General features: G+C 39.2%; 1 protein-coding gene across 1 annotated transcript; it reads left to right on the plus strand.

The window, feature by feature from the left end:
* The first annotated feature begins 2690 nt into the window (after nt 1-2690).
* LOC755420 lies at nt 2691-18095 on the plus strand. Its single transcript, XM_003730171.3, has 5 exons — nt 2691-2971; nt 12129-12335; nt 13076-14458; nt 14928-15115; nt 16375-18095. The coding sequence occupies exons 3-5, from the start codon at nt 13076-13078 to the stop codon at nt 16583-16585; spliced, it is 1782 nt and encodes a 593-aa protein (XP_003730219.2). The 5' UTR covers nt 2691-2971; nt 12129-12335; the 3' UTR covers nt 16586-18095.
* The last annotated feature ends 4640 nt before the right edge of the window (nt 18096-22735 follow it).

Here is a 22735-nt window from a genome sequence, read left to right on the forward strand (position 1 = left end):
ATAAACATTCACAACAAGGAAATACTCAAAGAAGACATTATCTGCCCTTAAAACATTGACACGTAGTTCCCTTATAAAAAAAAATCTATGTGCTTGTAGGGACCAAAGCCAAAAGCCCATTTTGACGCTGGGTTTATGCTTCTGTCCGAAATCGGGTTCAACAAAGGAAGCTAGTTAGAGCTCTAATTTTACTTTTGTTAAACGTGATTTTTAGGCACAGGGACCCCTTAAACAAATTAGTAGAATACAGGCCAATGTGTCTGATGATGCCTTTGTTATATTGTTAAAACTCGAATCAAACCAGCTTCCAAAAATCGAAGCGACCTCTTGAAAAGCGTCGCTGTTGTCTTAATAATGGGGCTTCAACCCCTCGACACTTGCTAAATGTTGACATGCTATTCACAGGTCGTTGAAGCACCATTCATATTTCGATCTCTATTTTGTGGGTCATTTGAAGTTCTCCTCTCGACTTTTTATCCGATTAAATCGTATGAAGTGGAGCGTGGAAGCCCACTTAACGCTTACACAACTCCTCTTTAAAGTCGCCCCTTTAAGGTCTCCTCACTCTTGAAAGCGGAACGCCTTTTCAGACTGTTTGACTAAAATTCTATTGGTGTGGTCCCCGTCTTATAAAGAGTTGCGATCGCAACTATGTATATAAGAGATAGGAGACTGCAAACTTGCGATTGATTATAGGAATTGTGATTGATTCGGATCAATTGCAACTCTTTATAAGACGGGGCCAATATTTCTTTTATAACAAGTTAGTGATGTTCGCCGTAGAGCAAAACACTATACTTTTCATATAACCGACGATCAATGGAGATGTGGAATTAAACTCCCTATATAACGGCCATCGCCCAAATGGCTTCTTAATTCGGTCACTGGCCGTACACTCAGACATAGTGAAGTACATGAATAAATAAAATGGCCTAAGATTGACACAATTTCAATTTTAAAATTATAACTTTCAGCATGCTAGCTAGATACGACTTTAATGGTGTTAGGTTATCCATTTGGTTGTATCCAGCAATATAAAAAGAGAGAGAAGCAGCATTTTTAAACACTCATCCCAGTAAAACTGTTCCGTGTTGCAAGAGAGAGAGAGAAGGCTAATTATTTTTATAGAAATTTGTTATACAGATTTAAATTTACTGAACTTGATTTTGAACAATAAGCATTTTCCCTCTAGTTTATATTCATTGAATACTTGTCGTCGTGATGTAAGAGCGTACATAATATTATTCATAGCTTGGACCTTCGTTTCAGTTGGAATGAAATAAGTATATTAAGGAGGAGTTCTCAAGTTCTTAAATGAATAACTAAAAGCTATAATCTTCACATGTGCTTCTATCATAATACGGTTTATTGGTCCCATAAGTAAAAGCCTTATTTGTTACCCCTCCATTCGCACCGAGGTCCATGATTATCCATCAATTACAAATGTTTTCCTTTGGGTAGCCCGAACGGGCAACGGACAAAAGAGCGCGCACTCCAATCCTCCTTGTTAAACAGTGGTGCGAGTGATGAAAGAAGAGATGCGGTTTTAACATCAAACGAAGCCTCAGAAAGGAGGGGGATTGAGAAGTGGAAGGGGGGTATTGACAATAACTTCTTCAAACGGCGTGTCATTAGATCAACATTATTCAAATCCGTGTGTCAATATGATTTTTGTCTAGCGCTTCTCCCATAGTTGTCGCCTGTGATATTGTGATGCAAAAATACCTGTCCTCGCCAAGTCGATGGAGAAGCGTTCAGAGACAATTACATTAAAATGGCCTGCGAAGCAATGGATGACGGCATGTTGATAAGAAACGCTTCCTTGTGAAGTTATTCATTTTACCTCACATGAGAGCTTTTGATAAACATTTCCACTCCCATCAACACTTTAAACTCGAATAAAACATTAAAACATTAACGTGCTAAAATAAATAATAAATGTTAACATATGATATTCCCTACTGTCTAACGGGCTCCTGCTCTTTCTTTGCCACTCTGTTTCTTCACCTAAGCTTCCAACCTCCAAATAATGTTCACTCGACTATACCCGCCCCCTATTTCTCTCCCTCTCTCTCTCTCTCTCTTTCTCTCTCTCTCTCTCTTCCCCCTTTCTCTCTCTCTCTCTCTCTCTCTCTCTCTCTCTCTCTCTATCCCCCTCTCTATCTCGATCTCTTCATCCCCATCACGTTCAGGCTAACTGGTTGAACTCGAGCCTGAACCCGAACTCTCCCTCATATTTCCAAATATACAAAATCATTATAAAACTAAACACCGGGTGCACGAATGTTTCAATAAACATATCCTCATAACCTAAACTTCATCTGGAACGTACTTGCACAGTATGTACAGGTCCAAGGTGATCTAAGCGCAGAAATCAGGGAGGGGGGGGGGAGGGGAAGTATAGGCACACTAAGATACAGTATCATTTCTAGGAATGATGTAGAGCATTTTTTTTGTTAGTAGTATAGATTATTATTAACAATGAATAAGAGGTATGAGGCCTAGTCTAAAAATGGTCTGCATCATTCCTGCAGAAGATATTAATTATTCTAAACACACTTTCCAAAGCGAGGTTAAAATCATGTTCCTCTTCACCCCGACTTTATGATTCACCCAATGTTACACCCCACCCCCCCCCCCCCCCCCTCCGTCCTCTCCACCACCACCACCACCAATACCACCATCACCATCTTAGGAGCGAGACGGTATTTCCAATCAGGACACCTTTTCCTCCTCAAAAACAATTTGCCATGGAACTCCGTTTACCATAGGGAGTCGAACTTCGTCGTGTACTGTTGCATGTCTCGCAAGGGCGATCAACTCTCATTCAACAACCCAAAACTGATTCAAGTCAGACGGGTTTTTCTATTTTTTTAAACAAACATTTATTGTCACAGTGTCGCAGAAGAGGGGTATTCAACACCGGCACAGCGAGACGGATACTTCATATTCAATTTGTCTTGAAGAAAAGGTAAGTCATTCATTTACAATGTTTGATTAAGTGACATGCATGATATGCCATTTCTCAAACTTCAAAGACATGTGTATACGCACTATAATTACCAACAGAGCGAAAATTGGAGGTCCATTTAGATGACAGTCTACAGGCACACACCTAGGGCCCACCTACATACCTATATTTTTCAATAAGCTCTTGTTTACATTCATTCGTCGAGTACATAATATGCATCCGACCAGGCTTGGTGCAATCGGGGTTTCTTTTCATAAAACTGAATAGAAAGATTTATTCCAAGTCATGCGAAATAGATAGACCTATTGTACAAAAAGATATTCACTGCACCTGTTTAGTATTTTCGAAGCAAAAAAATGTATTTGAAGAAAGAAAAAAAAATCGATTATTGTGCCAGAAGTGTAGCATGATTCCCATGTCTTTCTGTTTTCTGGGTACTTGAGATATTTCTTCATGTGTAAAATTCATCTGGGTTTGAGGCAGGACCATGTATGCATTGAGTTAGAATAGAGATTTTATCAAACCTAGGCCGGACAGGAAGCGATATTGCATTTTTTCATCTCATTTTATCAATGTTGTAACCCATCAAAAGGCAAAACTATTGGAAACAAGGGAACTTCGAGAAGCGCTGTTTTTGTTTTGTTTTGTTTTGTTTCTCTTCAGATCATTAAGTCATAGGTCCATGTGGTTGGGTCAAAATGGTGAAGCTTTGATATCAATACGAAAAACTTTCACGTATATGAAAATAAGTTTAGGCTATAATTATACGTCAATCCTGAACTGTACACGTCTCGATTCATCATACATGTAGTTAGTATAGACAGAGATATCTCATATCCCTTGTATAGGCCTATACTCTTAATCACGCCTTCTATTGAGACATGCAGAGTCTAATGTTTCGTCACGCGTCGCGCATTTCTTCAAAGAGTTTACTCTCTTTTTTGTCTATACATCATCAGTAGACAATCGTCCTTTTTCTTCTTCAGTTTCATCGTGGTATCATGCAGACGACAGATTACCAAACTAGGACAAAAGACGTTTCCCTCCTAAACTCAAAGTTCATGTTGACCATACTGCTCAGTGAGTCACCTTGTGTCTCTAGTATTAAACACCTCAGTCACACCGGCAAACTGACTCCGAACCGACCAATTATTTTCCATTCGGGGTAATGTAATTATTTTGTTCACTTTGTTGTCGGTTTCATCGTTGTGACTAGTGCATGTCACACCGTCAAACCGACTCCAAAACCGACCGATTCCTTTCCATTCGGGGTAATGTAATTAAATGGTTCGGTCTGGTGTCGGTTTTGTTGGTGTGACTCGGGTATATCGAGGACAAACATAGAATCCCAACCCGTCACACATGGTTTGCCTAAATGTACACATGCTGTGAGGACTAACTTTCTTGTTTAGCATTTCCTTTTTTAACCCGAGTTTATTAATCATCTCTTATTTTTGTCTTGAAGACTCACTCCAAAACATTCTTTGTCTTTTCTGTATCATTTTTGTAATGGTTATTTTGGGGGTTGCGGTTAAAGTGCTTGATTTATTTGAATTTGAATAAAGAGAGTGCTGGTTCTAGTATGTGCCCGATGCCCGTGTATCCACAGACTAGGCAGTAATTTACAGTTACCTCTCTCTACCCATGTGTAGGGAATGGGAAACTGGTATGAAGGTAACATAATCATCGGAGCTACGTTCTCAAAACTCTGGCTTACTTGTTACTCCTATAGGGTTAAACAATTGGGGGAGGGGGAAGCAAACCTTCGCTCATGCTGGGCCTTTATTATGGAATACTCTCCCTCAATGGATTAAGAATAGCAGTTCTGCTGAAGTGTTAAAAAACAATCTTAAGAAATATCTGTTTAATTTAGCTTATAATTGATTACCATTACCGTTCATGTCTTTACCTTTCCTATTGCACTTTATATGTATCGTGTTTTTCATTTTTAGCACAAGCTGCGCCTTGAGCATTTGACTGTCAAGTGGATTTGGCGCCTTATAAATCTTATGTATTATTATTATTATTAAGCAACAACCTTAACATTTAGTAGGCAAGCTTCCATCCGTCCATTCATGTGGTCTTGGTTGGTAGAAGCCTAAAATACAAGTTATGATTACCTCAACCAATGAAAGTTCTATATATCATTGGTAGGTGCTCCCAGAATGGTGATAGTCGAGACTAAAACGGTGTTAAGGATGCTTTCATTTGGGCGCCATTTTGTGGGAGATGTGTACAAGATGCACATATATTTCTGCTTTAAGAAAAGAGGAGTATACCAGGAGATATAGAACTGGAGATTCACTGCTGTAATTCCTATCAACTAACAGTTTTAAAAAGATTATTGCACATCGACTCAGCTTAGAACCCTGGACCGTCGATGTCTCTTCTCTTAACAGTGAAGCTTTAAACTTCCCGGTGATATAGTGTAATTGCACAACACCTAATGAAAAGGGGAAGGGTATATTTGGCGGTTCCACTTGAGGGATAGAAGAAATGGTTCTGCGGATACAGTTAGGGGAAGGATCTATGTAATACAGTAATATCTTTAGAAGGCACTTATAAAAGAAACGATTGCAGTTTATTGCGTTCAATAATGATGCTTATTGTCTCCCATGAAGTCTGTTTTTCAGCTTTGATTTATAGAACCACTCCTGAAGGTATTGTGCTAAATGGGATGTAATTTAATTGTTAAACCCTCCCCACATTTTTCCTTTTCAAATCCATGAATATTCAAGATTGCTATATAAGCCCCATATAGCTGGTGTCCCGATTATGATCACAGCGTTATGATTGATGAAATAGTAGCACAAAACTATTTAATCGCACTCCCTAAAATTGAGGGGTGATCAATCATATCATTTATGAATACACGCGACCTTGGTCATTTCCAACGTGCATATAAACACGCCCATCGTGAAAAGAAATACGAATGCATTCCCATTATTCAAATATGAAAATGGCTTATCGGGGCAAACACAATATATGAGTTTTCGCATGTTCCCACGAACAAAGTCCACCGTGCTCTGAGCATCCTGCCGATTAGTGAGGGGGCATGGGGGCACTGGAGCCCATACCCCCTCCAATTAAATGACAAAAATCGAAAGCAGGGGCAAAACGGAGCGGGGGGGGTGGGTGAAACGGAAGAAGGGATGAAAATAAGAGAGATAGGATGAACCGCTCTCCCAGACGCGCGCTCACCGGCTTGGTCGCTTCCCTTTTATCCGACCAGACCAATGACCCTTAGCTTCCCAACCCCCCCCCCCCCCATGACTGAACCCACGCTACTGCACTGATTACACAATGAATGGATGTGGTTCATACTCCATAAAAATGTACCCAGTAACATAACATGCCTATCTAGAATGGGGACTTTATTACGCATATGCATATTGGCATGTAGCCTTAAAGGTGAAATCCAACCTGATATTGAGTTGGTTTGAATAGAAGAAAAGCAAAATGAGAGGAACGGATCAGTGAAATTTTGAGTAAATTCCGATTAAAAATATATAAATTATTTGTTTTAAAGTTGCAATTAATCAAACTCAAATTGGTAAATCTGTGACGTATTTTGTGAGCTGCCCCCCCCCCCCCCCCCCATTTGCCTAATACATGTACATACAATTTCATTAACTTTCATCCTCTTCATTATTGATGACGGAATACATTTTATTCTTACCTGGGTTTTATAGAAACCTATCTGCAATAATTATATTTAGGGCGCAAGTATAATTGCCAGTTTTCTTGAGGGAAAATGTAAATTTCTGTTTGTTTGTTTTTTAGTACAGAGGAAATGGGAGGGGAGCTTACAAGATACGTCACAGAGCTGCCAATTTGTGTTCGGTTGAAGGCAACTTCAAAAATTCATAAGTTTCTTATCTTAGTTCAGTTTTTGTTCAAATTTCCATTGACCTGTTTCTCTCATGTTTCTGCTTCTATTCAAACAAACTTAATATCAGGGTGGACTTCCCCTTTAAAAGCGTATATCTTGCATACAGGTTTATATCCTCTCTAAAGTGTTGAAAGCCCCAAAATGTCATGTCATTTAAGACACACTTCTACAAAGATTCCCCCCATCCAAAAAAAAATACGACATCCTCTTTCACCTTATGATACAATTTAAGTAAACTTTTGCCATCAAATTTGTGGCGAATTTGGGGATCCCAAAACTTTAAAGGGGCTTTAATACCAGACCCCCCTCCCTCTCACTCTCTCTCTCTCTCTCTCTCTCTCTCTCTCTCTCTCTTTCCCTCTTTCCCTCTCTCTCTGCTGCCCTACTTTCCTTTCTTTCAAACGTCAATCGACCAACATCCAAAGTTATTGGCAGTTCCCTTTTTTCAATCTTCACGCAGACTTTTGGCCCACTGTACAACCCTGCAGCTTTCTTTCGTCATCTTTTTACAGCTGTATTGTACTCCAAACCTACACAAGTCCAGACCAGCATGTGCCCAATATTTCCCCTATCAATTTTCATTATTATTCTCATCTTTCCCGTGTGCCGATCGGAGAGGAAATCAGAGACTCAATTTTTTTAAACAAATAGGAAACACGTGCACGGAAATCAAAGCAGACAGACTCGAAGTCCTGCTGTTTGATTAGTTTGTTATGATCCAGTTAAGGATGTCTAAAGTAGGGAAATTAATCTTACCAAGAAAGAATTATCAAGAAAGTATTAGATGTTCAATTTCATGTTGTAAGATTGTGTGATATACCTGTTTCAAATAATATTGCTAGACAATGGTCCCCCCCCCCCGTTGTCCGGATATGAGGTAGGCTTGCTACCTCATGAATCATGAATTATTGGGGGGGGGGGGCTGCAACACCTAGCCCCCTCCCGCCCGCTCACACATTTATACTTTGTATTATTAGTTTGACGCCATTTTCGCATACTACCCCCACTGTCCCCTGGCCACTCAATCATGTAAACAGGTAAATTTAAACCTTGTCAAAAATGACTTGCACAGGGAGAAGAGGTTTCCTATAAACAGGGGGGGGGGGTGGGGTCGAACCGAATCCTCAATTCAGGGATTTGAGGGGGTTAGGAGAGGGGTGAGAGGGGGGGGGGGGCTCAAAACATAAAGTATGTGGCTAGACAGGTTCAATGTACCTCCTTAAGAAGAAAAACCCGATCCTGCAATAAATCTAACTTAATGTCTGGGATCAGACGAGCAAAACATGTATTCATGTTCAACTTTATCCAACATATAATGTTCGGGTCGAAAGTCATGATCGTTCGTGGTAATTTGCGAAATGAGAAAAATGAAACGGTCGATTTCACACCGGTATATAGCAAGTAGAATATGTTCGAATTATCTTCACGTTTCCGAGCTTCTGGATATTGAATTTTCTTTCATAATTATTGTAAACTTTTGTTTTCTTTTGTTTTGGGGGGAAGGGGACTTCAAAAACGTAGTTTCAAATTGGAATCATAGATTTCTAGTAATATAGTGCAAACTTAAGAGAAGAAAAATATGCGCCAGTTCATTACATTTTCCCTTCTCTTTGCATCTTGCTTGGGAAGTAATTCGTCTTTTGTTCACCTGTGCAATGAAATGAGTACAGTATAGGCCCTACAAGTATCATATAGTTTTAGCTTTTTTTTTCTTTGGGGGAGGGATTGTTTGTTTGTTTCGTTTTATTTTCATCCTACCGGTAAAATTAAAAAAGAAGATATCAGGAGCGTACTTTCCGTTGTGTGAAGACGTACTAGATTTTGAAATAACTTATGGAATGCATTATCGGTAGACGTGTTTATGGTTTATCGCTAACCTTTGACATACATAGTCATTTAGGGAACACATTTTTGCCGAAAATGTGATGTTTACCGAATTACCGACATGAAAAGCTTGAACCCAACTGTAATAGAAAATTGTATGTCTATATCAAATTGGCAAGGCAACATTTGTGCGCTTGTCATACGATACCTTTTCGTATGGTAATGGGTTTTTGTTATGGCAGAAAATGTTTATAAATTGGGTATTCATGTTTCCCTCCATGGGGGCGTAACGATGTAAGGAGATTCTCTGATCGATTGAAGAACGGACTTGACAGCTATAACGGTTACCATGGTTACCAGGTCGTTGTATTCCCCTTTCTCCATCATCTTGTTCATATCTTCTTCTACTTACTCTTTTTGTTGTCTTATCCTCCTCCTTCTCTCACTCCTTCTTGTTTTGTTTTCTTATTCCTTTTTCTTTTTCTAGTTCATCTCCCTCTTCATCCTTCTTCTATTTGTTTTGGTATCTTCGTATTCCTAGCTTCTTCCTTCTCTGTTTATTCTTCTCTGTAATCTTACTTTTTGCCAATTATTTCTCAGTGAACGTTATGACTTGGTATTGAGCAATTCTACCAATGAGGAAGTATTATTATGTTTAGTTCGCTTGAAAGTACATTTTATTTCGACTCAATTGTGTAGTACCACTAGCCCCAAATTCGAAGAGAATTTGTTTCCGGTTTATTTTAGATGTAACATTACCCTATTGACGCCATGCATTAATGACACAAGGTGCTTGTCATTAATTTTGTCTGACGTAAGAGCTCCTTAGGGACCGGTGCCATTTTCGAATGAGGATTAAATTGCAGAACAAATTATTATTAAATGAACAACCACACCTTTGCCTATAACAGCTAGCGTTGATTGTATTAATAGGTCCTGGAGTAATTAGCGCAGGTAATAGCGTAATCGAAATGACGCCTCATGCACAAAGGTTCTTAGACAGCTGCGGTATCTTCATCATAAAGCTTGACTTTAAGACATTATTATTACCTCAATGCCTCACGAGATGAAGTTTAGCGGCTAAATGCAACCCTGTCCTTTGACATATTATCCTACGGAATCCTGTGATATCCCACAAAACATTGCGATATTCTACGATCTACGAAATATTGCGAAATCCTACGAAATCCTACGATATCCTACGAAATATTACGATATCTTACAACCTTGCGATATCTGTCTACACTTTTTGATTGAGAAAAATATGTGAATAACATCGTATGCTATGCCAGCCAATCTTAAGGAATGGTAAGCATTTACACATCTTCTAATGGGGCCTTTAGAACAGACTCGCTTCTCGTCCTAGGCTTCTGAATGAACGGAGGAGCCCCCGCCTTGGCCATGCCCCTCTCCCTACCCCTTCCCCCTCCATGGCTTCAATCAGACTTTGGTCTACATGCCCGGGTCATCTCAGCACGATTTCTTTCTCAACTTGTTCCAGCTGTGTGCATACGTCATAATAGGTTGATTTGGCCGAGGCGGGGAGTGCAGTGAAGAAACTCGGCCAATGTGGATTGAGGGAGATTGGAGACTGACACTTCACATCCCTTCACGTACTTAGGTTGTCGTGAAGGGAGGTAACTTTGTGAAATCGTGGAAGACGAACGATACAAAATTTGAATATTTTAAAGTTCTTGGGAACCGGATTTTCCGTCTGCAAAGAGCATGAATTACGTTTACGCATAATTATACTCTAACATCAAAGTTAACGCTCCTCTATAGCTCTCAATAATTATTTTTAACGCGCTAAATCTCACACTCTGAGTTTGACTGAGAGTGAGAGGTCTGCGTGGTGGACCATCAAAGGGGTTCACTGCCTCTCTTTAATCTAAATACATAGTCAATTAACATAATTCAGTATAACAAGTTATTGATACCAACCTACACCTGTATATGACACAGTAAACACACAATCTATTATATCCAGGAGGTATATTTTATATTTTATATAATCGTTTTATATTGCATATCGATCAATGTCCACTTATTGGTGTCTATTGAGGAACACGTAAAAACCACCGTGTAATGTATTATAAATTTGCAGTGCATTACACAATCTTCTTTCTTGCATTATATAGCATTGTTGCTTTCTGGGATTCCCCGCCTCCTTTATCACATAGCAATATCAATATCTGAAAAGGATGTTAATGCTCTTTTAATTTGACTTTATTGGACTTGAACAGCGGATAGAGTTCAATGAAAGTTCAAGTTCGGTGTGATTATCCTATTCCTGCGTGTTTGTCATTATGGCTACGGTACAATTAAAGGAAATGGGCCTTGTCCTTGTGGAATTATAAATCATGACAATGCATGCAGTGATATTGCTACTTATATAAATCGTAGCAGTGAAACGTGAAAGTAATCAGTTATGCCGATAATTTTAATGCAACGAGGCATAAATGACAATGTCAAATTGGAGTCAGATTCATAATAACGCATAACCATCACGATATGAAATAATTTTGTTAATTTAAGCGACGCGGCTTCACCCTTCCCGCTTTTCACAGGGCGCTCTTTCATAATGGCAAACATTTGGGTCTGTATATTATTCCATTCATACGTGACTGACTGCCATTATGGCGGGCTTCCTTTGCTCAGCTAATGTTGTGTGGAGTTGATGACAGACTGCACATTCCTCTGTGATCGATATCGTTATATCTGATCAGACGACAGGCTTCAGGCGGAAGGAAAGGTTGTCACTTTAGAAGTTCAGACGCAGCCAACATTTAATATGGCGTAAATCATTGGACATTTTATGGAAAGAGACTTCATTATATAATAAAGGTAATACTCGGAGAAAGGGTCTTTGCCGGAAGCCAGAGATGTATTCATACCCAGCTGAATGTTTTTTTAACGTGATTTTAGATTCGCTACGTTGAAAGGAATCCTTTACCAACACGATAGCAGCTACTTTTGAAATATCAACCTACGGCAATTTTAACTTCATTTACGTATCTGGAGGCGCGATAGCTCAGTCGGTATAGCAGTGGTCTCGTATTCCGGTGACCCGGGTTCGAAACCAAGGCGATGCGCTAGTGCCCTTTGGTAAGGCATTAATCCTCAACGCGGAGAGGACCTAAAGCCGTCGGCCGTCTGGTTGCTTACTTACAAGCATTTATGCTTTCTTAGCAGTCAGGTAAAATAACCACCACAACCACCACCATCTACAGCTCACGATGTCCCTATGTGTCGACAGCCATGTCCCACAATGCATCACGGGCGTGGGATCATGCTTAGGTACAATAACAGGAAATCGGTGAAAAATTGACAGCAGAGGTAGCGATCTCGATAAAATACACCGCCTTTGATATTAATGATGAGTTTGAAATATTTGCTTCATCATAAAAATAAGTTTTATTTCTTCCTATTCTCCTTCGCCAGGTGATGCGATTCGACTCTCTAAACTAGGGAGATGCTGTGCGTGTTTGAGATCAGAAGAGGAACGAAACGGTTGTCATGGCAACACGCCAAGGGGACCCAGCAATCGGAAATAGAATCTTTGTAGCTGGTTCCTGGATCAAATCATAGCCATCACAATGTTCTCTATCAATCAGTAATTTGGGACCACCGGACCGAGAGTGATCAAATGTGAGTTCGTGATTTTAGTCTCTCTCCCTCTCTCTCTCTCTCTCTCTCTCTCTCTCTCTCTTTCCATCTTTCTCCTATCCTACCTCTTTCTCTTTGCACGTGCATTAACATTTTAACTGTGCTCAAGTTGCATGGTAATTTTCTCTTGAGAAATCGCTTGATTTATGCCTTTAGCTGATCACTTTTAAATAATAAACTTGCTTTGGTTTTTATAATAGTTCAAGGAGCATAACAATCACGTATCATTTGCAGCTGTCAGGAAAATGATATCTGTTCACTTTTTCTGTTTTTTATGTACCATATCATTGGTACCAAGGGCACATCTTTTAAACACAACCTGGGAAAGGATTTAGAAGAGAAAAAACACAGATAATTTTTTTTAACTCCGTCCATAAATATTTCTGTCATGAGACAAGATGATTATATACGTAGTCCTGTGTTAATAGTTTATCATTGTGTTTTTGTTATGATATGAACATTGATAAAAGAGACAGATTAGTTCACGGAAAAATGTTATAACATTTTGCCCCTAGGATGCCGAATTTCTAACTCTTCGCGGTTGACGAAAGTGTTTGAAGTAACTTTCTGAAGCTCAAATTAAACATGCTAATCTTAATTTTTCGGGGCAACTATTTTGCGCGTGTTTGAAATGAATGTGTCTTAATGCTGTTGGTTAGTGTAAAGTAGGCCTATCCTATTTAATTTCTCAAACTTCCTTTTAATTTCTTTTGCAACAACAGATGTGGCGACTCGTGCTTCGACTCATTGACGTCCATCACTGCTCATGGCGACGATGCGTAACCGTCTTCAGTGTCCTTCTCGTCGTCAACACTGCCTTTCATTGGACCCTGGTCGATGACGTACACTCGCGATCGGGACAGCCTGGCAAACGGAGCGCGATCTCGATGTCGAGGGACGGAGGTGGGTTGCCGTTTCGTGATCGGGTGATCAGCATTAATAAATGGTATGATGAACTGAAGGGCGGAAAACTGGACAGTAAGGGAATCGACTTTGATGATGAACACGAGACCAAAGATGATGCGAATAGGAAAGGAGATGATATGGATACTCTGATTACTTACATAACGAGGAAACCTTCAAACAGACGCCCTCTAGGGGATGTACATTTATACACGAATACAAATTTTGCTGAGTCACATCCGACGCAGACGAAACTTCAAAGGATTCGCGAAGATAAACTCGGGAATCGTCGATTGGTGTCGGCGTCGATCGACAACACTCGGAATGAGAGTGAAATCGTTCGGAAAGTTGAAATAAGTCGGAAGGAAATTGATAGCATGAGGGAAAGAGTTCAGACAAGAAGAAGAGAGATCAGAAACAAAAGCATGACAGAAAGTGTCGAGAATAAGCTTCTCTTTTTGCGGAATTCTAAGATTAAACCAAGGACGGCGCCAACAAAAAGTAGCAACTCAAATAAAGATCGGGTTGTAAAGTTGATACGAACGATTGAGGCTTCAACGGATCGCAAAGTTATAGAAGTTTATTCAAACGAAAAGATTCGTTTCTACAGCCAACCTAGTTGGCTTTATTCAAATGACTTAGATGCGATGAACTTTTTGGCGGGCTCTTGGGTATTGGGCAGACGACTGGCTCGACACTTCGAGATACCGGTTAATCGTCTCGTACTCGTCTCGAATGATGAAATTGAACGTCTGGTGGATAATTACGAGCGAAAAGGAGAGAAAGCTGACACTGAAATGGAATGCCATCAATCGCTGCGTACATTGGCTTGTCAAGCGGCATGGTGCTCGATTGATTTAAGCCTGGTGGTGGCATTTCATTTGGACCGGGTAATTGGTTTGAACGTTACTCCCCCGACAGTTGGCCGGGAGCTGCCGCTTGGGACACGGCACCCTCCCGCGTTGCAACATGTCAGCCGATCGAACGAGACGCAGGGCTCCAAATTTGTACTCGACGTTGACCTTCCTGTCCGGGTTGTCGCACTCATTGTGACGTCATCAAGGAAGTTACATTCGGGACCTGCTGCTGGGCGAGGGGCCGGCGAACATTACCGCTTTATGACGAGAAAGGCGACGGAAGGCCAATTGGAAGTTTCGTCGGATCTCTCGGAGAAGCTGTTCATCTTTTGTTACCTCTTAAAGGTATTTGCCATTTTGATGGGAAGAAGAGTGGAGCCAAAATTGAAATAGTAGTCAACTAAAAATTATCGTAATTGCTGTTGCTGAAAAATAAAATTCCAAAATGATCATACCCCCTTTCGCCCCCCCCCCCCCCCCCCACCCCTCACCCCTCTCCCCCCCCCCCCCTCTCTCTCTCTCTCTCTCTCTCTCTCTCTCTCTCTATCTCCCCCTCTCTCTCTCTCTCTTTCTCTATTCCGATCTTCTTTTGGAGGAAAATGGATACAATTTAATAGGAAACTTGATTTTGATAATGATGCAGTACTAAACGCTGGAGGGTGGGGGATTGAACCAAAACTCTATTTGTACCTGGAATAATATGAGACCTTAACTTAAAGTGCACCTTTTTATGGAAAAAGAAGTCGCAATATTAACCACGTAGCTATTTCTAATTTGACTTTTTCTTTTCTTCCACTTGTTAATTTCCATTTAGATATCAAACTGCAGCACGGATTTATGGACAGGATATTTCAACTCTTTGCTTATCCCTCATCGTTCAAACCACTTCAATGAATCATTCACCGATTACTGCGATACCAATATAACGTCACCCATCAAAGTCTTCCAATCTTCCATAATCCCCGATCGAACAGACAGTAATATGCTAAAGAAATTTAAAAGGTAAATAATTTCCTTTTGTTTGTTTTTGATAATGTTTTTCTGTCTTTCTTTGTATTTGATGTCGTAGTACAAGAAGTATTTTTGCCGTAAAAAAGCAAAGACATTAAACATACAAATCGAAATGTATATAATACATACATACGGATGGGTATAGCCCTGCTAGGGGGGTCCAAAGATTGGCCCTGCGTATCAAAATATTCAAGTCCACTCTTACTCTCAAATACAAACTTCGTTTTTATTTTACATTGTTTTACTTCAAGAACAGTTAGCAATCTACAGAACAAACTTTAGCCAAATCTATGTGATATTCATACCCTATTTTGAATACGTTTAAAGGTAAAGACCAGTTATGGTCATGCGATTGCATTGTGAAAGAAACGTTGTGGAATCGATCAGAAAAGGTTGATCATCTAGCATCTAGCATCTGCAAAGTTCTGGAATCATCAAAATGATAAGAAATTTGGCCCATTCTTCGTAAAGTTACAAGCACTATACACAGAAAGATGTATATGGGACTACCATATATCTCTCACAGTCTATGAGAGAAACAAATCTACCAAATATATGAATTAGTAGGCGGTTTCCCGGCAATTTTTTTTATCATCATGTATTAGTCAAAACATATTCTTTCACATGATTGGTAATGAGAGCTTCCATCTCATTTTTTGAAATTGGGGCGTTTCCAATACTGGTCTTTACCTTTAACCATTTTAAGACAACTACCTTTCTGCAAAACTACTGGATAAGACATCTTCACCGGACATCTCCACCACATTAAACTAACGTGGATATCCATCCAAGTCGGGTAGTATTAAAGATGGAGGTAATTCCTTTGGGGAGTTTCCCGGAATTGAGAATGGTTCTTGGGTACAGTTGTCTAGGATTAATAATCCTTATGGGTAGTTGTCCAGGGGTAGGTGTCCTTGGAATAATGATCCTTATTGGTAGATGTCCGGGGGTATTTTTCATAGAAATAATGATCCTTATTGGTAGTTGTCCGGGGGTATATTTTTCGTAGGAATAATGATCCTCGTGGGTATTTGTCTGGGGATAGTTGTCCTAGTAAAAATGATCCTTATTGGTAGTTGTCCGGGGGTACTTATCACAAGGTCGTTTTGGGGGGATGTATTTTATATAGAATGAATTAAGATAGATATGTAAAGCAAATGCTGAATACCTTGACATTAAAACAATCTATGTGCAAACCATTGATTTATCATTAAATTAACAATTTTCTGCATTTTATATTCTCTGTCCAGGATATCGAGCGAAAATATGGAGCTCCTCCAAGCAGGACGAATCCGACAGCGACTCCTCCAATCCATCTTCCTGGATCGCATCTTCTGGGCTGAGGCTGGTGGTCGTCACGGCATCGAGATCATTCTCGACATCGTTGATGGCCGCGTCAAGGAACTCTTCGAATGGCTCTCACGCTTTTCTAACGCGAAAAAGAAACGACGGAAAATATGATAATGGGACTTTTCCATGGCTTCATCATTATTACCGGTTCTTTTCTGAAATTATAACCAACAAAACATTTCATCTCCCCCTGTCATATCTGATTATTGTTTCAAGAAGTGTAGTTTTAGTTTTGTTCTTATTTATTTTGACAAAGAGTGCTGTGGTGAGGTGTTTTAGTTATTTAAAAATCTAGATTGGCTGAAGGAATATCACCTTGCTGCAATAATATCACTACACAACTTAGTAAGTAATATTGTATGTTATTTATTTACAATGAAATAGATACTTATGGGCCTGTAGAACAATTGGAAGTTCTAATGACAGGTGTATGCATAAGCACTACGGTCTTCTCTGTAGGTAAGTATGCATCTATAATTCAACAAGTCAATAGCGGGATGATCTAAATATACATTATTAGCTGCAGATCCATGATTTTCCAAGAAGGTGGAGGGGTGGAGCTAGGGGTCTGCCTTAGGATTCATAGTGGGGGTAAGGCGGCTATCTTGAAAGTTCTGAATTCAGAACCTTCTAGATAGCCGCCTTGAGATAGAAACACCTACTCTCTCCCTATGAAAATTGTATACAACAAAGGGTTGTCTTGGTAACCACTTTTAATTTTACGAATGGAGTCAAGGGGCCCACTTTAAGGCCCCTGATAGGTCAAAGGGGTTGCGGGGCTCAGGGTCGAAGCCCCGAAAATTCTGAGTTTTTAACAGTTTAGAACCTTTAAGATGTCCGTCACGATCAACAGAAATTTTAATTATCTCATGGACTTCCACAAAGCCCTTATCATTCCCCCCCTTTTTTTTTTATTATTATGTCTCTTTTTCTCGTAAAGACAATTTTATAAAACTCTTTTTTCGTATTGTTTACTTTCCTCCGAGGTTTTCGTAGGCACATGTCGAGCCAGTCTATCGACAATATTTTTCTTTTCAAAATCGCCTATATTCGTTTATGATGACATACGTCCAAACCCGCGTCCTAGTTATGAAGTTCACAAAAGATATTCCAACACTCCGCCGTAGACAAGCTGATATGTGTCCTATTTAATGCTGGCAGATTGGGTAACAAATAAAAATTGACAAGCTCTACCCAAAATACAGGTCACAAATCTATTAAAATAATGAATGTACCATCATACGATGAAGCCCTAAAAAGTACAGAATAAAAAACTATCCGAAATAAATCTCATCAAAGAAAAGAGTATCTTAACATAATAAATTGTTTAATATACGGGTTGCCGGGGTTAGTGCAATGTATCCCGTGAAATCTGACTTATAAATCGAACCACTGTTATACAATTCAAACACGACAAATACTAAGGATGGCGAAATGATGCAAAGATTTAATCGGAAGCACAGTGATACCGGATCTAATAATCAAATATTAGAATAATCATCATCTAGATGTCCTATGTATTTATTTCTTCGTGCGCGTTTGACAATGCAGTAGTATTTAGTAATACAAACTGGAAAAAGGGTTTCTTTCTTCGCATATTTATTAAATCATTGTTTGATTTCTGTATCATCGTGTGAAGGTGGTTGCATACTATGCAACAAACCTGATCGCAAAGACTTTCGAAAAAAATCATCTGAAGGTAATTTCAAAAGCCTTGTACATCTCCTATTGACATTTGCGAACATTACAACGACGTATTACGTAATCTAAACGTGAATTCCACGGGACATGCAAAATGGTAGGCCTATTAAAATTGTCCTTGGGTTCGTTTTCGAAAGTCTTTGTGATCGTGTTAATTAGGAACAATGGCCTCGGAGTAGATTTTTGAAATTTGATATAATTCTGAATTTGTTCAATTACAAGAAAGCGAGTATAAAAGTATAATCATACCAACATCATCAATCTTCTTGAAGAGCAGTTTCTGAATTGCTTTTCCGCGCATAAACATTATGATAGAGATTCTTATCTTGTTATATGTCAGAACGATGTTATAACGATTCAGCATTGCCCATGTTTTATGCATAGTTAGGAGTTGACGTGAACATTAAGGATCATGGAATTTCACATTTGAATTTATATATCACATAGGTCCTTTTTATGTGAATTAATTTCATGTCATATGTTCGTACTACAGACAATATTATGTGTCACTCGTAAAGAGTTTGAAATGTCCATTTATAAATGTTGCTGCAAATGTATTAATTTCGTTGATTCATTAAAACAAAGTATGACTTTCAGCGTAACTTCATGCTTCTCTAGTTTTCTTCTTATCATACTTTTAGCCAGCATGAACAAAAAAATATATTTATGTTTTACAAACAGAATATTGAACAACAATTGACATATTGACACAAATCCTCTTTTTGCAAAGGCATTTAGATTATAAAATTGTTTTTACTCGAGTAATTTCTTTGATCTAATAGATAAGTTTGGTCGATTGGGTAAGTTAGTGTTTTGCCCAACTTAATCGGTCCTGAAAAACATATCAGCGATCTATAAATGAAATTTCTATCGTGAAATTAACTTGTCACTTCATTGTTGAAATACATTAGATTACTTGAGAAGCTAACGGAGATGGCGCACTGTAATATGTCAGTTGTTTTTACATCCACTACTACAGTCGCACATACTTTCAGATTTATTTCAGTTTTAAAGTGGGAATGGGGAGCAATTCATTATGTCATGGTCCTGATATTATGAACATGATAATTATTATCATAAACATATTATTTGAGTATGAAAATAAATCTACCATAGGCAAACCATGACGTTGTCTTTGGGAAGGGGCGACCCATCTCCGAGAGATAGAGAGAGAGAGAAAGAGAGAGAGAGAGAGAGGGGGAGGGGAGGAGAGAGAGAGGGGGAGGAGAGAGAGAGAGAGAGGAGGGGGAGGAGAGAGAGAGGGAGAGAGAGAGAGAGAGAGAGAGAGGGAGAGAGAGAGAGAGAGAGAGGGAGAGAGGAGGGGGAGAGAGAGAGAGAGAGAGAGGGGGGGGGGGGGGGGGTCAGTGATAGGAAGGATACGGAATGATAGTACACGTAAAAAGCCTCTTGCATAAGAAGTTAGGTTCATACGCAACTTAACTTTTAACCAAATCGACTTGCGTTTGGTCGCATCTTGTCGTGCGAGAGGGCACGTGACACATAAATACTGACACTGTTCATTCTTTTTAAAAATGCCTACAGGTTGAGTGCAACATTGCCTTGCGATAGCAATACAATTTGCAATGCGTTGTATGGTAATAATAATTATAATTATATGACATTTGTAAGGCGCCGAATCCATTTGAAAGCAAACGTTCAAGGGGTACTACTGTCTTGTGAAAAAAGGGAGAGATCACATTAAAGCATCTGCATAAAAGAACAGATATATTAGAACACACACAAGTGAAAGAACAAATACTTATACTCCTAATTAAACATTTGTATGTTTAAGATCATGTTCAAACGCTTCAACTGAACTGCTATAACATTGAATCTCTTGAGGGAGAGCATTCCACAGCGAAGGCCCTGTATGAGAGTGTGGGGCGCCGACTTCGTCAGCCTCGGGACACTCCGCCCCCTGTTGAAAAATGGCTTGATACGCCATGACATAGAGAGAAAGCGTGTATATATACGTCTGCAGTCGAATGTACTTAACTATATTTGCTTGCACTGCCTTCAATGTTAACCCAAGAAAACAATGGCCGGCATTACCAGACGACTGTCTTGTTTCGTTTTGAGTTACATGTCAAATATTGACACTTGACTGTGTGCACAGCTTCATTTTCATTCACTGACAACTTTACCTCTCTCGCATTAATTTACATGACGGTTATGTAAACTCAGAACAATCTGTTCGACTGCTTGGAACCAGAAGAGCATTAACTCTTTGTCATTTATTAACTCAGGGTTAACGTCCTTCTTGTGCTTTAACAGACGTCTCCTTTGGTAGCATTGTCCGGGAAATATGAAGTTTTGGAGGTCATCTTCCATAATGTAAAATTGATTAAAAGACGACCTACAAAACATCAGATATTTGGGCAACTTTCCTTACTTGGAATATTTGTGAACAAGCATTTTATATGGAATGCATATTTTGACTTACAAGGCGATAATATTCAGATATAAATGTCCTGGTCATGGTGAGCCAACCGTAGCAACAAATAGTCCCAATAGTTGATTCTAAACGAAATATTATATCATTTATAGATAGATTGAACAGTTTATCACCATGGTTGCTAACTATATTGGCATGTTTATCAATTTAATCCGAGATTTTATGAAACAAAGTGCTATACATAATGGTCAAGTATACTGCATTCGATCGTGAGATAGCACAAACTGAGAATGGACATTTTGTAAATGATGAGCTTAAATTGGGGGCACTGATGTTTCTCTTATTAGCTCATTGAATTACGAAATGGAACAAAATTCCCGACCGAAACTGCGGTCTACATTAAAGTTTCTCGCAGGTGTAACTTCGTAAATCTGTTCAGCGCTCCATTTTGTTGCCCCCGATTCGGCTAGTTGTTATGTTATTCCCTTAAAGTCGCTCGTATTTGGAGCCACAATATTCCGCTAATGACCCCCCCCCCCCCAGCCCTTCTACCCCCTGCCCGTCTTATCTGTTCGTTTTTGGCTTTTTTTTCTTTCTTTTCTTTCTTTCTTTCTTTCTTTCTTTCTTTCTTTCTTTCTTTCTTTCTTTCTTCCTTTCCCTCCACGTAAAGCGGATTGATTACACATGCTAATCAGTCGATCAACAGTATTACCAACACAAGAACAGTCCACGAGTCTCAGAGTAAAGAAGCACTAATATAAAGATCATACACACATGGGATTGCAGGATCTATGGTGACTCACATCCGATATGCTCCAGTACTGTCCTTATTAATCCCTAGAAATTCGGAGGAAAGTAAAAGGTCGGAACACCTTCCAGATCGCTTGCACGCGCCCCTGAAGGATACGTTTCCATATGAAAGGCTTTAGAATGAAATTTTAGATTTTAATTCTTTTATTATTATGTTGTTGCTTGTTTCCATGGTAACTGGGTGTTTCAGGGTCTTGGTACAAGTAACTCTGTCGGTGGCGGATCCAGGTAGCAATTAAGGGACAAGAGTACTTACCATTGGAAAAGAAATATGTTATGATATCTTGAGTATACCGTAAGAAGAATAAGAATGTGCGACTACATAATTATGTGCCCCCAACATCAATTAAATTAGACCTGCAATGCAAATGAAATATGCGCTAACATTTGTTGTGTTTTCATTTAGGGTGTTTTTTCGCTTGTCAAGAACTAACAAGAAATCACTATAAAAAAAAAAAGAAGTTTTTCAGACTTTAGGCCGCCCCCAACTCTCCTCAACGGCCAGAGGATCCTGTTGTTCTCTTCCGTTTTCATGGGTACTTGGAGCTCAAGTAGGCAGTGCTCGCTCGAGCATCACTGATGCAAAACCTCCTCTTCCTCTACACGCAAACGCAAATAGACCCTTCTATTATTTGGATTTCATTCTATGTACACAGACATTTATAATAGGGTCATATAAATATTATTATCCTATCATAAATTAAAGGCTTACATTGTATACTCACTAAAGACCAATTCAGTTGGAAGAGTTTGTACCACCCCCCCCCCAAAAAAAAAAGAACTCTAGATCGTGATGTGACAGGTTTTTAATATGATATAAAGACGACATGGAAAATATGACATTGTGTAGGAAGCACATTTTCATACATGTTTGCGTTTAAGGTATTAAAGTACGTATATGTCCAATTCGCAGGCCCAAAAAATGAAAAGGTTAAATTCCGACGGCATTTGAAAAATAATACTAATTTAGAACTTCCTTTAAAACGAAAGGACTTGAAAATGTCTTTTAGTGGGAAAATAACGAGCATTGGTTGTCGAATCGACTTTAGTGATTGCAATTATTTTATTTTATAAATAGTCTGATTTTCAGACCCTTGTAACGAATGGTCGTACGTTTGTGCTGCGCAAAGATTCAATCAGTTCAATGTTTGCCATTAAAAGAAGTGGGTTATTGATGTAGACAAAATAATGCTCATGTACCGTTACAATTCATTTTATGTATGTTATTACCTACAAAAAAGGGCAGTCAGTCACTCAATAGTGTATGACAGTGAAGTCTAGAAAGTAAACGAGTTTCCTTGCATAATTTGAATATTAGGACATTGCTAACGTTACATTTCACAGAAAGGACAAAC

This window comes from Strongylocentrotus purpuratus, unplaced genomic scaffold (genome assembly GCF_000002235.5).
Source record: "Strongylocentrotus purpuratus isolate Spur 01 unplaced genomic scaffold, Spur_5.0 spur5_scaffold_3, whole genome shotgun sequence".
In the NCBI taxonomy this organism is placed as follows: domain Eukaryota; kingdom Metazoa; phylum Echinodermata; class Echinoidea; order Camarodonta; family Strongylocentrotidae; genus Strongylocentrotus; species Strongylocentrotus purpuratus.

Coding starts and splice junctions, on each gene's coding strand:
- LOC755420 (XM_003730171.3), top strand. CDS start 13,076: ATGTGGCGACTCGTGCTTCGACTCATTGACGTCCATCACTGCTCATGG. Junction 14,459..14,927: donor TCTTTTGTTACCTCTTAAAG/GTATTTGCCATT, acceptor ATTTCCATTTAG/ATATCAAACTGCAGCACGGA. Junction 15,116..16,374: donor ATGCTAAAGAAATTTAAAAG/GTAAATAATTTC, acceptor TTCTCTGTCCAG/GATATCGAGCGAAAATATGG.